Source organism: Impatiens glandulifera, chromosome 9 (genome assembly GCF_907164915.1).
Source record: "Impatiens glandulifera chromosome 9, dImpGla2.1, whole genome shotgun sequence".
Lineage (NCBI taxonomy): Eukaryota > Viridiplantae > Streptophyta > Magnoliopsida > Ericales > Balsaminaceae > Impatiens > Impatiens glandulifera.
This window is the reverse complement of record NC_061870.1, coordinates 22,860,380-22,877,009: the sequence shown is the minus strand read 5'-3', so window position 1 is coordinate 22,877,009 and position 16,630 is coordinate 22,860,380. Positions and strand designations below refer to the sequence as shown.

At 26.8% G+C, this 16,630-nt stretch overlaps 3 protein-coding genes across 5 annotated transcripts; 1 reads left to right on the top strand and 2 right to left on the bottom strand.

Annotated features, from left to right (window-relative positions):
- Positions 1 to 2,419: 2,419 nt before the first annotated feature.
- On the bottom strand, positions 2,420 to 2,888 carry LOC124914003 (zinc finger Ran-binding domain-containing protein 2-like). The gene is made up of 2 exons (XM_047454462.1): positions 2,584 to 2,888; positions 2,420 to 2,498 (listed from the first exon to the last, which is right to left on the bottom strand). Exons 1-2 carry the CDS (start codon positions 2,886 to 2,888, stop codon positions 2,420 to 2,422), a joined length of 384 nt encoding a protein of 127 aa, XP_047310418.1.
- Positions 2,889 to 6,050: 3,162 nt separating this feature from the next.
- On the bottom strand, positions 6,051 to 7,140 carry LOC124914846 (60S ribosome subunit biogenesis protein NIP7 homolog). 3 transcript variants are annotated; one of them, XM_047455459.1, is made up of 2 exons: positions 7,022 to 7,140; positions 6,051 to 6,921 (listed from the first exon to the last, which is right to left on the bottom strand). In XM_047455459.1, the coding sequence occupies exon 2, from the start codon at positions 6,917 to 6,919 to the stop codon at positions 6,356 to 6,358; it is 564 nt and encodes a 187-aa protein (XP_047311415.1). In that variant the 5' UTR covers positions 6,920 to 6,921; positions 7,022 to 7,140; the 3' UTR covers positions 6,051 to 6,355. The 3 variants fall into 3 exon arrangements, with proteins under 3 accessions (XP_047311415.1, XP_047311416.1, XP_047311417.1); XM_047455460.1 differs by having other exon boundaries at positions 7,011 to 7,115; XM_047455461.1 differs by having other exon boundaries at positions 7,018 to 7,109.
- A 6,394-nt stretch (positions 7,141 to 13,534) lies between these two features.
- On the top strand, positions 13,535 to 15,000 carry LOC124914538 (deSI-like protein At4g17486). The gene is made up of 4 exons (XM_047455113.1): positions 13,535 to 13,910; positions 14,069 to 14,356; positions 14,430 to 14,510; positions 14,577 to 15,000. The coding sequence occupies exons 1-4, from the start codon at positions 13,748 to 13,750 to the stop codon at positions 14,720 to 14,722; spliced, it is 678 nt and encodes a 225-aa protein (XP_047311069.1). The 5' UTR covers positions 13,535 to 13,747; the 3' UTR covers positions 14,723 to 15,000.
- Positions 15,001 to 16,630: the final 1,630 nt, after the last annotated feature.

The following is a 16,630-nucleotide window of genomic DNA, read 5'->3' as shown; positions in this document are numbered from 1 at the left end:
TATATAATTTTTTGTTTAAAGTACCTATGATCAAATCGGTCAATGTTACATGTGATCAAATCGGTCAATGTTACATGTTGCCAACCACATTCAGGCCAAAATACATGAATCCTCGATCTAACAGATAAATACACGATTATATGATCCTCTCTTCTAGCCTAGAGGCAAAAAGAGGTGGATACCAACCTTAAGTTCCTGGGTTCGAGCCCGTCGGGCGGCAAGTTCTGCGCTTGGTTAAATGATCAAGTGTGTTTGCGGGGTACATACTTAATCCGTTGCCCCATTTATTCGACATAAAAGGGGAAGAACATGTTCTTGTTCGATGCGCTGAACATTGAATACAGAACTAAAAAAATAAAGTTTTTCTCAACATAAGAGGGGGAAGAATATAGCATTGTCCGACGCTGAACATGACATTATCATGCCCTGAACATGGAATACAAAATTGAAAAAAAATCGACATAAAAAGGGGGAAAACATGGCTTTGTTCGATGTTGAATATGGCCTTGTTCGGCACTGAACATTGCGTAATACATAACTGAAAAAATTAAGTTTTTTTAAACATAAAAATAGAGGAGAACATAGGAAGGTAAAACTTAAAAAATCAAGTTATTTTCAACCTAAAAGGGGAAAGAAGTCTTGTTGCTCTCTGAACATTAAATGCATAACTGAAAAAAAAAACAAAATCAACATAAAAAATGGGAGAAGAACATGGCCTTTTTACTACATAAAAAAAGTGGGAAGAACATGCTCTTGATCGGCGCGCTGAATATGTATGAGGCGCTGAACATGAAAGGCAAAACTGAAAAAAAAAAAAAAAAAAAAAAAAAAAAGTAAAGTTTTTTCAATATAAAAAAAGTTACGAATATAGCCTTATTTCCTGAACATGAAATCAATTTTTTTTTCTAACAAAATATTTTGAGAAATATGACTAGAAATAAACCATCAAAATAAAGCAGTATCAAAATAAACCTTAACAAACAACAAAGTATAAGCCTTAACAAATTACATTTCGGGTTAAACGGATGATTTGTTCAATATTTCATCTTTTGTGATGCTATCTTTGTTGTATTTTTTTTTAACGAAGAAAAACTAGTATGAAACCCCACCGTCATAACCTCCACTTAAACTCAAAGCACTTCCAGATGAAATCGAACTCGTGACTTTTTGTTATCTTTGTTGTATTCTAATCATTAAACTTGAAAAAGTTCGTTATCTATACAAAATAAAAATAAATATAAATATTTTGTATAACTAAAGCCGAAAGAATACCTATTATTTCGACAATTTTGAGTATGGAGACAATTTTTTGCCCGAGAGAGTTAAGAAAGAGATAATTTGACAAACAATGAGCGATAATAAATTTACACATTTTTTCACTCTCCATCACTTGTGAAAGGATAGGTCTGATCCGTTGCCTTGTTTTCATTACAATTACAATTTTGCTGTCTTAATTATTTTTTATAATGAAAATAAGTAATAAATAATAACACTAACATATTCACTTGAAGAAATGTGGGGGCCTGTGTTGTGACATTATTGGCCTTGTGGCCCTAATAAAACATCTATTTCACATCTTTACAATTATTTAAGAAGAGATGTGACAGAAAACAACTCATGACTGCTCTAAACCACAAATGAATACCTTCCAAAAATGAAAAACCAAGTTTATTTGAATCTCAATCATGATTATGTTGTGAGCCATGTGGTAGAGATGTATTAGTTTGATTGGTTTGTAATGGAATGAACAATTTACTTTCATTTATTAATGGTTGATTTTGTTTATTCAATTAGATAAAATTTATTTGTTCTTAAAAACTTATTGCTAAATATTACAATTATAACATATCTATGTAGTTCAATTGTTATAAACTTAATTATTTAAAAAAAATATTTATAAATTGTAATCAAATATATTTAAATATTTAATAATAATTTGTGGTTTGATGATTCCTAAAATAACTATTGAACTCAATTTAATAGACTCATTCTATTATGTTGATTTTCCTTATTTTTTATAGTGGTGAATTGAGTCACACTTATCATAAAAAAAACTCATAATTCTATCGCGAAGGACATTATTTATAATTCAAATATTAAACAAACCATACTAAACTATTTTCTTTTCTATAATAATATATATAATTTTATTAAAATAAGATCTTAAAATATAGAATCCGACTAAGCAAATCCAAAGATTGATATAAAAGAGATTTATATAGACTTGAGTACAAACAAAAATTGAAAAGCCTTTTGACTGGGCTTTTACATTATAAATGATTTTATTAAAAGGATTCTTAGATGGAGTTCTCCTTAGACTTCTCAACCTGAAACAATAAGAAATTGTACAATATTAATTACCTTAACTTAATTACACTAATAATTATGATTAATTAAACTTATGTGTATTAATTAATTGCTATTTACCCAAAGGCTTAGATGTCTTGCATTGGTAGCACTCCATCCTACTAGCATAATTGTGTATTCCACACCCAAAACTACAAAAAAATAAAAAATAAATTAGTGAATATGTTTCATAATATTATTCAAAATGACATTTTGTTACGAAAAATATATATTTACCTAGTACAAATCCAGTCGCCGGATTTCCATCCAGGTGGAAGTTGACAATTAGTTTCATCGATAAATGAAGTAGTTTGCACAACCCCGCATCTATAACAGCTCATCCTTTTCGCGTAATTATGAGCTCCACAATTTGGGATCATGCAATACCAATCCCCAGCTAAAACCTCTGATCTTGCGCTCATTCGATAAAAAGTCATGTCTTCGGTGCCTGGAGGACATTTGCACCTTTGACAAACATCGCGTTTTTTGAAGTTCAAATGGTTGCATGCACCGCATAACCAATCGCCACCTTCTCGACCCATAACTAATTGAAAATTTAAACACTTTTTTCTTTACTTTTCTTTTCAAAATGTGAGTTTTGAATGGGTGAGGTTGGAGAATTAGGTTTATATACAAGTTAGGGTATCAAATGGGAGGCCCATTAATTTATGTAACACTTTCATTAGTTCATTATTTTATAAGATTTTTTCATCAAGCCAATTAATTAAGAATCTTTAATTTTTTTTATATTAAATCTGACACATATATTCAATAGTCAATAATTACGTCGCTTTATCTACACGTGGATTATTTTTTTTTTAAGTATGGGATTCTCTTAGAATTTTATTTTGTATATAAGTAAATGAAAAGGTTCATAATTATAAATATATAGTACAAAGTTTGTTTAGTAAAAGATAGAAAATGGTAGAGTTAAATTGTTTCGAGGATTTATTTTAGTTATTGTATTATTACATGATATTAATGATTTTTTTTAATAAAACATAAATATAAAATGTTACCTAGCCTTGTACTAATATTTATTTATTATAAATTGTATTAATCATTACTTTTTCAAATTAGCTAGGGGAGATGGAAAATAGAATCAGTTCTTCTTATAATTATGCATAAAATATAATATAAAATACAATTATCAAATAGCATTCTCCATGCATGCACGATTAATCCTGAGGCATGCCGTGATTCCTTTTATTCTTCAAAACTAATCAAATCTTGTCGGCTGTCAATTATTTAATAATTCACAATAATAATTATATTAATATTTGAAAACATGTTTTCGTTAGAATAGTTGTTCGTTATCATATTTTCAATGATATTTGTGTCTGAAATTCATTCGGACTTTAAATCTGATCATCCTTTTATGAGCTAGTTGAGCTTTCTCGGTTTGGATTATGATTCTCGTTGATCTGATCATTCTCGACAAGTACTCTTGTTTGTATACTACTTTGCATCATCGTCAAAAGGGTAGAACGTGTTAAAATAGATTATTATGTAGTTTGAATTATTTTACATCTCGATCCAGATAAATCAATGCACATTAAGATTGAGGTGCGCTTAAGTATAAAGGTAAAATTACTCATTAATTCGATAATTTTTTCAATCTAATTCAGTATAGATAAAATATTGGTTTGGTTTTTCCCCTTAATTTGTTTCTTTCCCTAGTCAATTTTTTTTAGGTCCACCCTAACTATAATTCATAGATCTGTCCATGTCGATCATGCCGATAAGTCATAAAGAAATCTCATATGTTTCTTCTTATGAAATGAACGTTGTCAATCTCCAAGGTTGGTCTCCTTGTCTTCCGGATTCCTAAAGAATGAAGCACGCCTTATTGCCACTTTCTTTGGGTTTGATAACCATTGACAGGAATTTCGTCTGCATCCATCCTTACTTCTTGTTTGGGAGAGTAGAACATTTCTTTCTCATTTTTTGGACTAAAAACATGACTTATGGCAAAAGGAATGGAAAAGCAAAGCATGATGACTTTTTTTTAACGCAAGGACCGGAGAAGGAAAAACAAATCAATTAAGTAATAAAATTGCAACTTTTTCCTCTTTAGGCAAACCTTAGTTCAGCTAGTAAGCCGCTTATTCTTCTTCCTAGAAGATTCATTGAAAAACATATATAAGTAGTTGCCCTTAGAATTTGGGTAGCTAAGTGAATTTATAACTATTACTTTTAATATTTTTTTAAGCAATATTATATATATATATATATATATATATTATAATTAAAAATGAATAAAATAGTTTAATGCATTGGTCTGAAAACCGTTTCAGTCCTCAATCCAATTTGGTTGGACGAGTAGTTCGGTCCAACCGTTAGAACACCATGGGTTGGACCTAGGGATGGCAATGAGGCGGGGAATACAATTACAAAATAAACAAAGGGGTAATGTTAATGGTATACAAAATAGCAGCAGACTTGAGCATATCATAGTCTATCAACATCTATTGATCATTTTCTTCTTGCACTCCCAAAATTTGAAGTTCACTATCTTTTTGTTTTGAGCCTCGCAGCAGAGCAAGAAATTAAACAAATTAATCTAACCTAGACACCTGCTACTGCAGGCAATATAAACAAAAACATACATAATCTAATACAAAAGGAAAAGTAGCATCCAAACAGCACAATTAGGTGAAATTACAGTTAGGGTTTGATACATTCTTCTGCAATCAATCATCTGGTTCAACCTATTAGTATACTGTATACTAATTCAATATGAAACATGTGACCCAAAACATAAGTGAACTTGTTTACTGTAACTAGAAGCAGTAAAACCAAAGCAAAGTAAACCTTCACGACTAACTCAATTCATCTGAGGATATCATCAATCTTGGTATTATTAACAACAATTCAATTATATATATAACAGAAGACCTAATAACAAAGTAAATTTGGGAACATAACTAAGAAGCTTAATAAATCAAGATAAGGAATTAGTCTTTCTTAGATCTATCTCGCAATCAATCAAAATACGATAAAATTCTGAATACCCATATCAAATTAGCATCCTATAATTTTACATTGCTTCAAGCTATGATTTGATCTGAATACCCATATCAAATTAGCACCCTATTATTTTACATTGCTTCAAGCTATGATTTGATTCCGATTGAAAGAGAGAGACAACGGCATCGCTGGAAACAGGAAAAAGCGAAGGCATCGAAGCTAACAAACAGATGACAGAACAGATCCAGTTAATGAAACCTTTCTAACCGGAAATTTCCTTTCGGATTTCGGTCGGACCTGAATTTAGCCAGTTAGATAACCGTATTGAAGTCAAAATCCGGACCGCCCATTAAACTTTTTCATGGTCGGACCGCCGGTTAACGGCGTATTTTAAAACTATGGTTTAATGCAGTTGAAAAATTGGACCGCCGGTTAACAGCGTATTTTAAAACTATGGTTTAATGGTTTAATGCAGTTAGTTAAGTAGCTTAATAATAAATAATTGTGTACCTTTTACTAATCATACAATCAAATGAATGTATATACACAAGGCCCTTATCCCTCTTGTGCCAATTTGATTTATCAACCATATATCACTCCAACACTTCATTATTTCAATAATAAACCATAACAGAAAATAACTTTCTGAAATTTCATTTTTCAACAATCCTCCTAAAAAACAATCCCCTCAAAAAATTGTGTTCAACCCAAGTTTGAAAAGGCTCAATAAATTATGACAGTCAAAGTTTCCTTATAAAACGTAAGAAAAAAATTCAAGTTCATCGAGCACATTTTGTTTAGTATAACATCCATTCAGCCACATCAATTGAACTCACTTTCATCAGAAGTTAAAACACAACATTAATACAGTATAAAACTATCCTCTAAACTGAGAAAACATAAGCATTTGATTAAAAAATATGTTGTTTAAGGTTTCAGAATGCTCAATATCAGTGAATAACTTTTTAAGACAAACTACTAATGTAAACAAGATCATAACACAAGCAAAATTGAATTACATAGTTACCAAATCCTTGTCTCAAAGATCATCCTCCATCCTCAAATATTCACCAATATCAGCCTGGTGAAGAACAACAATTCCATTAGGATCCATCTTCCTGCAATCCTGAGTCGATTTAGCAGCCACCCCAAATCCCAAAGGCATATCAGCCATGGAGTAGACAACCACACCATCACCAGGCACAATATTCTCAGTAATACGACCCAAACCTCCTTTCAACACATGGTTTCCATACAGAAAAGACATCTCTGATGTGGGTTTGAGCCAGACCTTGTGCTTAGCATTGTCCCCAAGTATATTCAAACACTGTATCGTGAGATGAAAGCTTCCGTTTTTAGTGAACTTGCCAATCTGGGTTCCTAGGGAAACTAGCTTATCACGCTTCACATTTGTTGCCCGCTTCACCAGAGACTCGCTCACGTAGAACACTCTGTTCTTCTGCATACGGAAACAGTAGCGACCAGGATTCGTGTCCGTTCCTTCTAGAGAAGGCCTGTCGACGATATTCTTCAGATTGTTGCCAGTGAATTTGAACAACTTTTCAAAAACATGTGTGGTTTCGTCTTCATCCAATGGCCTCATTTCTAATGACAGAAACAAAACAAAATCGTTCTAACGCCAGAGAGAGCTTTCATCAACCAAGATTATATAACGACAATGAAGAAGAGTTTACCGTTTACCTACCTGCGACGATGAAGTCCGAGATTGGGGCGAGCTTTGGTTGGCGCCTCTGAAAAGGAATAGCAAATTCTTAAATTCGCCGCGATTTGGAACAACCTAACTACTGAATCAAAACTCTTTACAGATTAGGGTTAAATTGAATTTGGGATCTTATGATAATATAAAGATTGTCCTTAAATTTATGTAGAGATTACAAGTAGGTACTTTTCTTTGTAATATGTCTACATTATAACTAAATATTTAATAACATTATTATTAATGGATGTATTTATTTTAGGATTATTTCTGATAATAATTTTCAAATTATTATATTTGCTTCAATATTAAAATGAAAGAAAAACTACGTTTAATAATTATATATATATATATATATAAAAAGTTAAATTTTAAATAATTATATATATTATATAAAATTTCACTTATAAAACAAATATAATAAAAATAATTAAATATTTTATCTTATTTTTTCTCAATATATTATATAAATTTATTAATAAAAATAATTTATCTTTTCATTTTTTTCTAATATATAATATTTATATATATATATATCTTATTTTAATTAAAAATATTTATCTTATAATTTATTTTATAATATATAATAATTATATATATTTAATAAATTAGATTTTAAATAACTACATATTTTATATAAAATTTTCATACTCATACAAATATATAATAAAATTAAATATTCTATTCTATTCTTTTTTTCAATATATTATATAAAATTATTAATAAAAATAATTTATTTTTTTATTTTTTTAATATAATATATATATATATATATATATATTATTCTAATTAAAAATATTCCTATTAATTTATTTTTCAATACATAATAATTATAAAATGTTATATATTTATTTATTTTTATATATAAATATTTATATATATAATATTTTTAAAAAAATAATTTAAAATATTAAATATATATTTTTTTATTTTTAATTTATATATATAATATTCTGATTTAAAATATTAAAATTTTATTTATGTATATATAAGAAGAGAATAAAATTTATATATATATATATATATATATATATATATATATATATATATATATATAATATTTTCCTTTAAATATTTATATCATGAAAATAATTTGAAAAAACATAATTATTTATTTATTTTTATATATAATTATCCTTTAAACTTTAAAATATTAGTTACAATACAATGTATATCAAAATCAAATCAACCTATTTAAAAAAATAAAAAAGAATATATTTATTTATTTTTATATATGAATATTTATATATATAATATTTTTTTAATTAATAAAATTTAAAATATTAAAAAATAAATACTAAATAAATTTGTCTTTATTATTATATATATATATATATATATATATATATTTTCTTATTTTTAATTTATATATATAATATTTTGATTTCAAATATTAACATATTATATATTATATATATATATATATATATATATATCAAAATATTTATATAAAATTAATGGTCATAAAAAATATTTTTTATTTTATCTTTTATCATAATTTATCTTTCTTATTTTTCTATTATAATATATATATATATATATATTTTTATTAAAAATATTTCTATCTTGATTTGATTTTTAATATATAATAATTATATAATGTTATACATTTATTTATTTATTTATTCTAATATAAAAATAAAAATAAAAAATACTAAATAAATTTATTAGTTTATATTTATATATTTTCTTATTTTTAATTTATATATATATATATAATATTAATATTATATATATATAATTAGAAAATAAAATTTATATATAGTTAATGATGATAGAGATTATTTTTTATTTTATCCCTTATCATAATTTATCTTCTAATTTATATTATTCTAATTAAAAATAATTATTTTTTGATTTATTTTTTAATATATAATAATTATATATTTAATATATACTAATTATATAAGATTATATTTATTTATTTTCATATATAATTATTTATATATATAATATTTTATCATATTTTATTAACTAAAAAAATAAAAATATTTAAAATATAAATACTTAATAAATTTTATCATTATCTTATTAAAAGAACTATTTGTTTTATATATATAAAATATTTATATGTTATTTAAAATTATATATTTAATGTTGAATAAATATATATTATATATAATTAGTGAAAAATATATATATATATATATATATTATATTATATTATAGTATATGAAAGAGAGAAAAAATTAATTAAAAAAGAGAATTTATTAATATATATATATATATATATATATATATATATATTTAGGAAAGTGAAAATAATAAAGGAGGATAATCATTAAATATTATTATATATTATATTTATACATATTTTTCTAATATCATATATATTTATATATTTATTTTTCTTATTTTTAATTTATTTATTTTTTTAAATGCAATCTATTAATATATATATATATATTTATGCATAATTCATCTTTGATGTTTTTATTATTGTTTTTGTTTATTTTGTCATTTTATTTGAAAAATTACTTTAAATGAAATAAAAATTGTTTTACAAATCTTGAATTATTAATATAGTATTTACAAAACAATTATATATATTATATGTTTCCTTTTCATTTAATATAATATGCTAATGTTATATACATTATTTTTATTTAATATAATAATACAATATGCTAATGTTATATATGTGTTTTTTAAGTCCAAGTGATCTATATAAAATTTCCAATGAAAACATTTTAAATGAAAGTATGAAACCTTGACTTTTGGGGAATAAAAACTTTGACTTTGAAGTGTCTTCATTTTGAGAAATCAATATGCATAATTGTTCTAACTTTTGTATGTATTTGTTCCTCTAAAACAAAATTTAGAGTCTATTTAATATATTAATTTGGGAACATGAGTACATGGAATCTTTGTCAGCATCAGCTGGAAACTACTATTATTTTTCGCAATTAAAAAAGTGCAAATAAAATATATTAATTTTTAAAATTAACAAGCACAACTATCCATCATACACTTCATATATATATATATATATATATATATATAATAAAAATTAAAATTTAGAAACTTAAATGTGTTGATAAAGAGATTGTGCTAATTTCTTCAATAAAAAAATAAATATTTTAAATTATATTGAACTTATATTCAAGTTTTTATTATATAAGTAAATATTATTTCTTTTTGAATTAGTGTGTGGGATCTCAAAGTTATATGTAAAAAAAAAAAAAAAAAAAAAAAAGTTAAGTAAGTTATTACACCTTTTCTTTTCTTCTACAAAAAAAAAATTATAGAGAAATAAAAAAATAATCTTGTTTATGGTTCCTTCTAGGAGTGTTCAATATTTGGTCTAAACCGAATATCCGACCGAATTCGAAAGAATTCGAATAAACTGAATTCGAATTACATTTTTGGTTTTCAAATCGAATTCTAAACCGATTCGAATTCAAATATGGTTTTTGGTTTGGTTTTCGAGTTTAGGTTTCAACTCGAAAACCAAACCGAAAACCGAAATTATTTTTTATTATTTATTTTTATTATATATTAAATTATAATTGGCCTCCTACTATATCTCTACATTAAATCTATAATTCATCATTCCTTTTCCCATTTCTCTAACCGTCCATAGCTCTCAACCGTCATATATTGTCGTTGTCGATACTATTTTACTTTCGTCGGTAAATTACCGAATATATATTGACGTTGAGTAACTAAGCTAACAACTTATTTGTTTTGTTAACTCTTTTGAGATTTTTTTTAATCTTATAGGTAGGTGATGTTTAATATTTGGTCTAAACCGAATATCCGACCGAATTCGAACCGAAATCGAATTCACCGAATTCGAACCGAAATCGAATTCACCGAATTCGAATAAACCGAATTCGAATTGATTCAAATCGGTTCAGTTTTTGAATTTGCTTTAAAAAAATAAAAATTCGAAGAACCCAAACCAAAAACTCGAATAACCTAAAAACCGAACCGATGAACACCCCTTCCTTCAATGACTTTTCTAACTTCGGATATATTTTATTTCAATTTTTCACCATTTATATTTGATATGAGAATCAGATTTTGCCATCTCAAATAAATTTTTTTCAATTTTTAACCATTTATATTTGATATGAGGATAAGATTTGTCATCTTAAAATTTTACAATCCGATAATTCTTCTCAATCTTTGATGAGTACTGCTCATAGGGGTGTAAGCAAAACCGAAAAACTGAACCGACTAATAAAAAAGCCGACCGAAATAATTATAAACCGACCGAACCGAGTTTTGATCGATTTATAATTTCCTGTACCGACCATAACCGGCTCGGTTGGCGGTTTAGATAATAAAAAATTGGGATAAACTGATCGACCGTATATATATGAGTCTAGATATTTTTTTAAGTAAATGTTTTTCTAGCCTAGTGATAAAGATAAAGATGTTACTTATTTTTTGGTTAATATTCAAATCTCGGTAGACAATTGATTTGTTACACTTTTATTCCTAATAAATTTTCCATTCTTTTTGTTATTATATTATAAATGTATTATTCTATTTATTTTTTACTTTAATATATTATATATATTTTTATATTTGTTATTTTTTGAACGATTAAACTGGTAAACCGATTGAATCAATTTTATAATCGACCAAATTGAACTGACATTTAACTGCCAACCGACGGATGAAGATTTTGAAAAACTTACACCAACATTTGGGATGAATTTTTCGGTAAAAAAATCGACCGAACCGAACTGCTTACACCCTAACTATTAATACCCTACAATCATGTTGGTAACCATTTCTCGAGTCCGCATTCATCTATTTCTTTGCAACAAAAGGATTTGGAGGTTTTTTTTTATAGTCAAGATTTTTTAAAATTTATCTTTAATCTCGATGCCTTTTATAATGTATTTTCTAATGATTTCGTTGAGTTTTTTCTTATTTTGTATTGGTAAATTATCATTTATAATTTGAAAGAACTTTTTCGTTGTTATCAACCTTTCAAAATAAAAAATAAATTTAACTATTGTTCATAATTTTGGATTCATAATTTTGGATTGAGATTTTTTCACACCATATAATTGGTTTCTTCAATTTAGTTTTTATTTATCGCTTATTGTTATTGAATTAAATAGATTTCTCATTTCATAAATCTATATATATAATGATGCTTAATTTTGAAAATGTCTGGATTGTCGAGTCGAGAGTTGTGGTTAACTTGGATATACATGTGAGAGTAAATGTATACTTGTGTCGGATTGTGTGGTGTTAATACATATATATATATATATATATATATATATATATATAATGATGCTTAATTTTTAAAGTGTCTGGATTGTCGGGTCAATAGTTGTGGTTAATTTGAATATATATATGAGAGTAAATTGATATTTGAGTCGAATTGTGGGTTGATCCACCCATAAACTTAAAACGGTTAAAAATAAAATAAAAAATGTTATATGTATATTCAGGGTCGGCCCTGGGGTAAGCCCGGCAAGCCCTCGGAGGGCAGCCCATTTATTAAAATTAGTAAGGTTTTAATTAAATGTATTGTAATTTTGAACATAAGATATTGCAGTTTAGTGGTTCTAGATAAAAACTTAAAAGTTAGAATTTTTGTTGGTTATGGGTTCAAACTTCACCCAAAAAAAATAAATTATTAAGTTTTTTTAACTCGACCTAAAACAACAAAAAATATCGAGTTTTTCTTTCTAACGGGGCTGGGACAGCTCAAAACTCGGGTCGGCTTTAAATTAAACACAAATTTGAACCAACTAAGCTAATAAAATTTTATATTTTAAATTAAACACAAATTTGATAAATGTGAGACGTTTTAACCCTATAAATTAAACTTTTTAACTAACTAATATATATATATATATATATATATATATATTTATATTGATATTTAATTTTTAAAGTGTCCGGATGGGTGAATATAAGTTCATATATAATGATGCTTAATTTTTAAAATGTCCGGAGGCGAGAGTTATTGTTAATTTGAATATATATGTGAGAGTAAATTAAAAATTTTATTACATTTTTACCGTAATATTTTTTTTCAATTTTTATATTATTACTTATGCAAATGCACGTGTTAAATGTTAATTTATATAATGATCTTGTTGGAAAATGCAGAGGAGCTGGAGCTGTCACGGTAAACAAAAAAATAAAATTATTTACTTATAAACTATATATTTTATTGATATGTTGTTTTAAATAAAATAATATTCTATAATATATTTTATATTAATCAATTTAATAAGTTGTCGTTCATCTTATTCAGTTTTTTTATTTTTGTAGATATTATTTCTATTATTAGTAAATTAATGTTTAGATTTACTGGTGTTCAAAAAATATATATTATTTTAAATAATTAATTTTGATTTGGGTAAATTAAATAAAATAATATTAAAATTTTTAAACAGAATTTTAATATTTGTTTTTAGTAAACTTGTAAATAAAATTTAGCATAATTGTCTCTTTTTTCCAAATTTCTATTTCTCCTCTGAATTAATTTACAGAGCAAACAAAACATTTTTCCATTTCTCTCTTCTTCTTCTTCACGTGTCTCGGTTGTAAAGGAGAGAGACAGACAGAAAGAGAGGAGAGAGAAAGAGACGATCGGAAAGATCTGCATATTCCGACGTCGCCACCGTCTGTGTCCGGGAGATTTGGAAAGAAAATATATCATTTTATTCTCAGGGAAGGAAGGAGGTGTTGGCTTCCATATATATACATCCCAAACTGAATCATTAAACAGATATGGGCGCAGATGACGCCTCGAACCCAAATCCCAAACCCGGTCATGGCGGTGACGCCGCTACCAATATACAGACTCCAGTCATATTGAATGTATACGATCTAACCCCGGCGAATCATTATGCCGTTTGGTTCGGCTTTGGAATCTTCCATTCAGGCATAGAAGGTAATATATACCAATTCATTCAATTCAATTCATTTAATCAATTCCTGTCTTCAGATTTTGTGATTTCATTTCATCTGATTGATTGTGTTGTAACCCTTAATTTGTTTCAATTACATGGGTTTGATTTGATTTGATTTGATTTTGTTTTAATTTTCTAGTTCATGGAATGGAATATGGATTTGGGGCACATGATTTTCCGATAAGTGGTGTATTTGAAGTAGAACCCAGAACCTGCCCTGGTTTCATCTTTAGAACATCCATTCCTCTAGGTCATATAAACATGTCTGCTTCAGATTTTCGAGATTTCATTGAGAGAGTAGCATCAGAATATCATGGAGATACTTACCACCTTATCTACAAGAACTGCAATCATTTTACAGACGACATGGCTATGAGATTGACAGCAAAAGGGATTCCTGGATGGGTTAACAGACTTGCTAAGCTAGGTCTGCATTTTCCTACATTCAATTGGTCTTGTTTTCATATCAAATTCATCTCAATTTTGGTTGTTATTTTCAGGTTCTGTTTGTAGTTGCCTACTTCCAGAAAGTCTTCAAGTAACAACTGTGAAACAACTGCACGAATATCATGCGTGTACAGGTTGGATTTTGCATATGACTGATCTTTTTAACATTTTAGGTTTGACATTGTTTTGGAAATGGGCAGAGGAGGAAGATGGATCGGATACTTTGTCGGTTGCAAGTAATTCTACAGAAAGCGAAGAAGAAGAAAATCATGACAAACAGCAGCTGATTTCGTCTGCAATAATGGCAGGCTCGGATGTGAATTTTATCAAAGAGGCAGAAAGTTGAGGTAATGGAATTATTAATCTATGTCTATGTTGTCTCTCATTTAATGTTGAAAACGTAGAAGTGTTGTATTTATGGCGATGTGTATTAAGAAGATCTCGAGATAGGAGTATGTTGGCTTTGATCAACGAGTGCAAATATGTTGTGCATCCGTTAGAATGATTGCGATATTCATTTTTTTTCCGATTTTTGTTGTTGTTGTTAATTGTACAATGCCAATGTTCTTGTTGTGTTGATTCTTTCTTTTGGACCATTAATATATGAAAGGTTTCATTTGAAAATAGATGTTTCAAGTAACAGAATCAACTTGTGTAAGATGATATGTTGTGTTCCAATTGGCCATCCTTAAAGCTTAAACCTTCTTCCAACTTGTATTCATCCTCAAAACCCTTGCAAAGTTCGGAGAATTGTTTGATCCAGTTACTAGAATTGAAATTACCTTTTAAAGGCATGAGTACCTAAGGCTGACCATGAGGATTCGACTGTCCTAAGGCACGGAAAGGGCCTGTGAGTACTACTATTACTATTAGGCACAAGGGTCCTGTGGGGGTACTACTATTACTATTAGGCACGAGGAGCCTGTGGGTACTACTATTACTATTAGGCACGGAACTAGGCACGAGGGGCCTGTGGGTACTACTATTACTATTAGGCACGAGGGGCCTGTGGGTACTACTATTACTATTAGGCATGAGAGACACAAAATATCATCGACAAACAATGGTGCAATTCCAAAGTCACACTTTTGACTGAGCCAGTCAAGAAGATGTGAGTTAGCCAATGGGTTTGTTGTGTCTAATGTCTTTAGTTAGTTCTCTCATTCTTATAGATGTTAAATAGTATTTGTTTAAAAAATACTCCAATAAATAGTTCATTAAAGTACTAAAACAGATAGAACAAGTCTAATGAATGAATAAAATTGTCTAGAAAAAATCTATTGAACATTTTATGTGAAAATTATAATTGTCACTTAGATGAGAGTTCATGTAAGTTTTGGTTCACTGTCTAAGGATAAGGAACTCAAACAAATCATATGAAATATAATACTTAGGGTCTTTCATATGAAAAATTAACTTCAAATATTTATCACTATAAAAGGGAAAAATTGAAAGAAAAAAAATGAGTAAAAAAACAACTTAATGTTGGCATAGTTATTTAGGCATAAAATATTTTAGTGCTCAATTGTAATACACATTGAGTTATAAATTTACATTAGCAAAACAGGCGATTTTGAACTCTTTCTAATTTTGTTTTGATATTTATTTGTATGTATGGATAATAATTAATGATAACGATTGCGATTAATCCATTTTTAAATAAATTTAAATTTTATTTTATTACATCGGTTATAGTCCATCAATATCTTAATGATCATATATTCGAGTAACACGTCCAATAATATATACTCAATATTTTATAAACTTAAATTATTTAGTAATTTAAAATAAAAATAAAAACTAAAAAGATACCAACATCCTTACAATATCAACTTATTTAATTTGAATTATTTAAATAATTAAAACCAATCAAATATCATTTTACTATCCTAATCATTTATAATATTATTCAATTTATTAATTAAAATACTCTATTTTAAATTATTATTTTTATTTTATCATTATATATTAAGTTTAAAAACTCAAATCCCTTTTATATATATAATTATTTTAAATAGATATTCCAATGATATAATCTTAAATCACTCTAATATATTCAATTTTTTATTTTATTATTATTTTATCTATCTATTACAGAAAATACAATTCTGTCATTTTGTTGATATTGTTATGTATTCCTTTTAAGAATTGGTGAAATTAGTATTAAATAAAAAGAAGTTAAAAATTAGAAAATGATTTAAAATAAAATAAAATTTAAATATACATTTAACATTGACCAAATATTATAAAACGA

Excerpts from the sequence above, each read along its gene's own strand:
- LOC124914003 (XM_047454462.1), bottom strand. The coding sequence starts at position 2,888 with ATGGGTCGAGAAGGTGGCGATTGGTTATGCGGTGCATGCAACCATTTG. Across the intron at positions 2,499-2,583 it reads GGCGACTGGATTTGTACTAG|TTTTGGGTGTGGAATACACA; the intron begins GTAAATATATAT and ends ATTTTTTTGTAG.
- LOC124914846 (XM_047455459.1), bottom strand. The coding sequence starts at position 6,919 with ATGAGGCCATTGGATGAAGACGAAACCACACATGTTTTTGAAAAGTTG.
- LOC124914538 (XM_047455113.1), top strand. The coding sequence starts at position 13,748 with ATGGGCGCAGATGACGCCTCGAACCCAAATCCCAAACCCGGTCATGGC. Across the intron at positions 14,357-14,429 it reads TAACAGACTTGCTAAGCTAG|GTTCTGTTTGTAGTTGCCTA; the intron begins GTCTGCATTTTC and ends TGTTATTTTCAG. Across the intron at positions 14,511-14,576 it reads CGAATATCATGCGTGTACAG|AGGAGGAAGATGGATCGGAT; the intron begins GTTGGATTTTGC and ends GGAAATGGGCAG.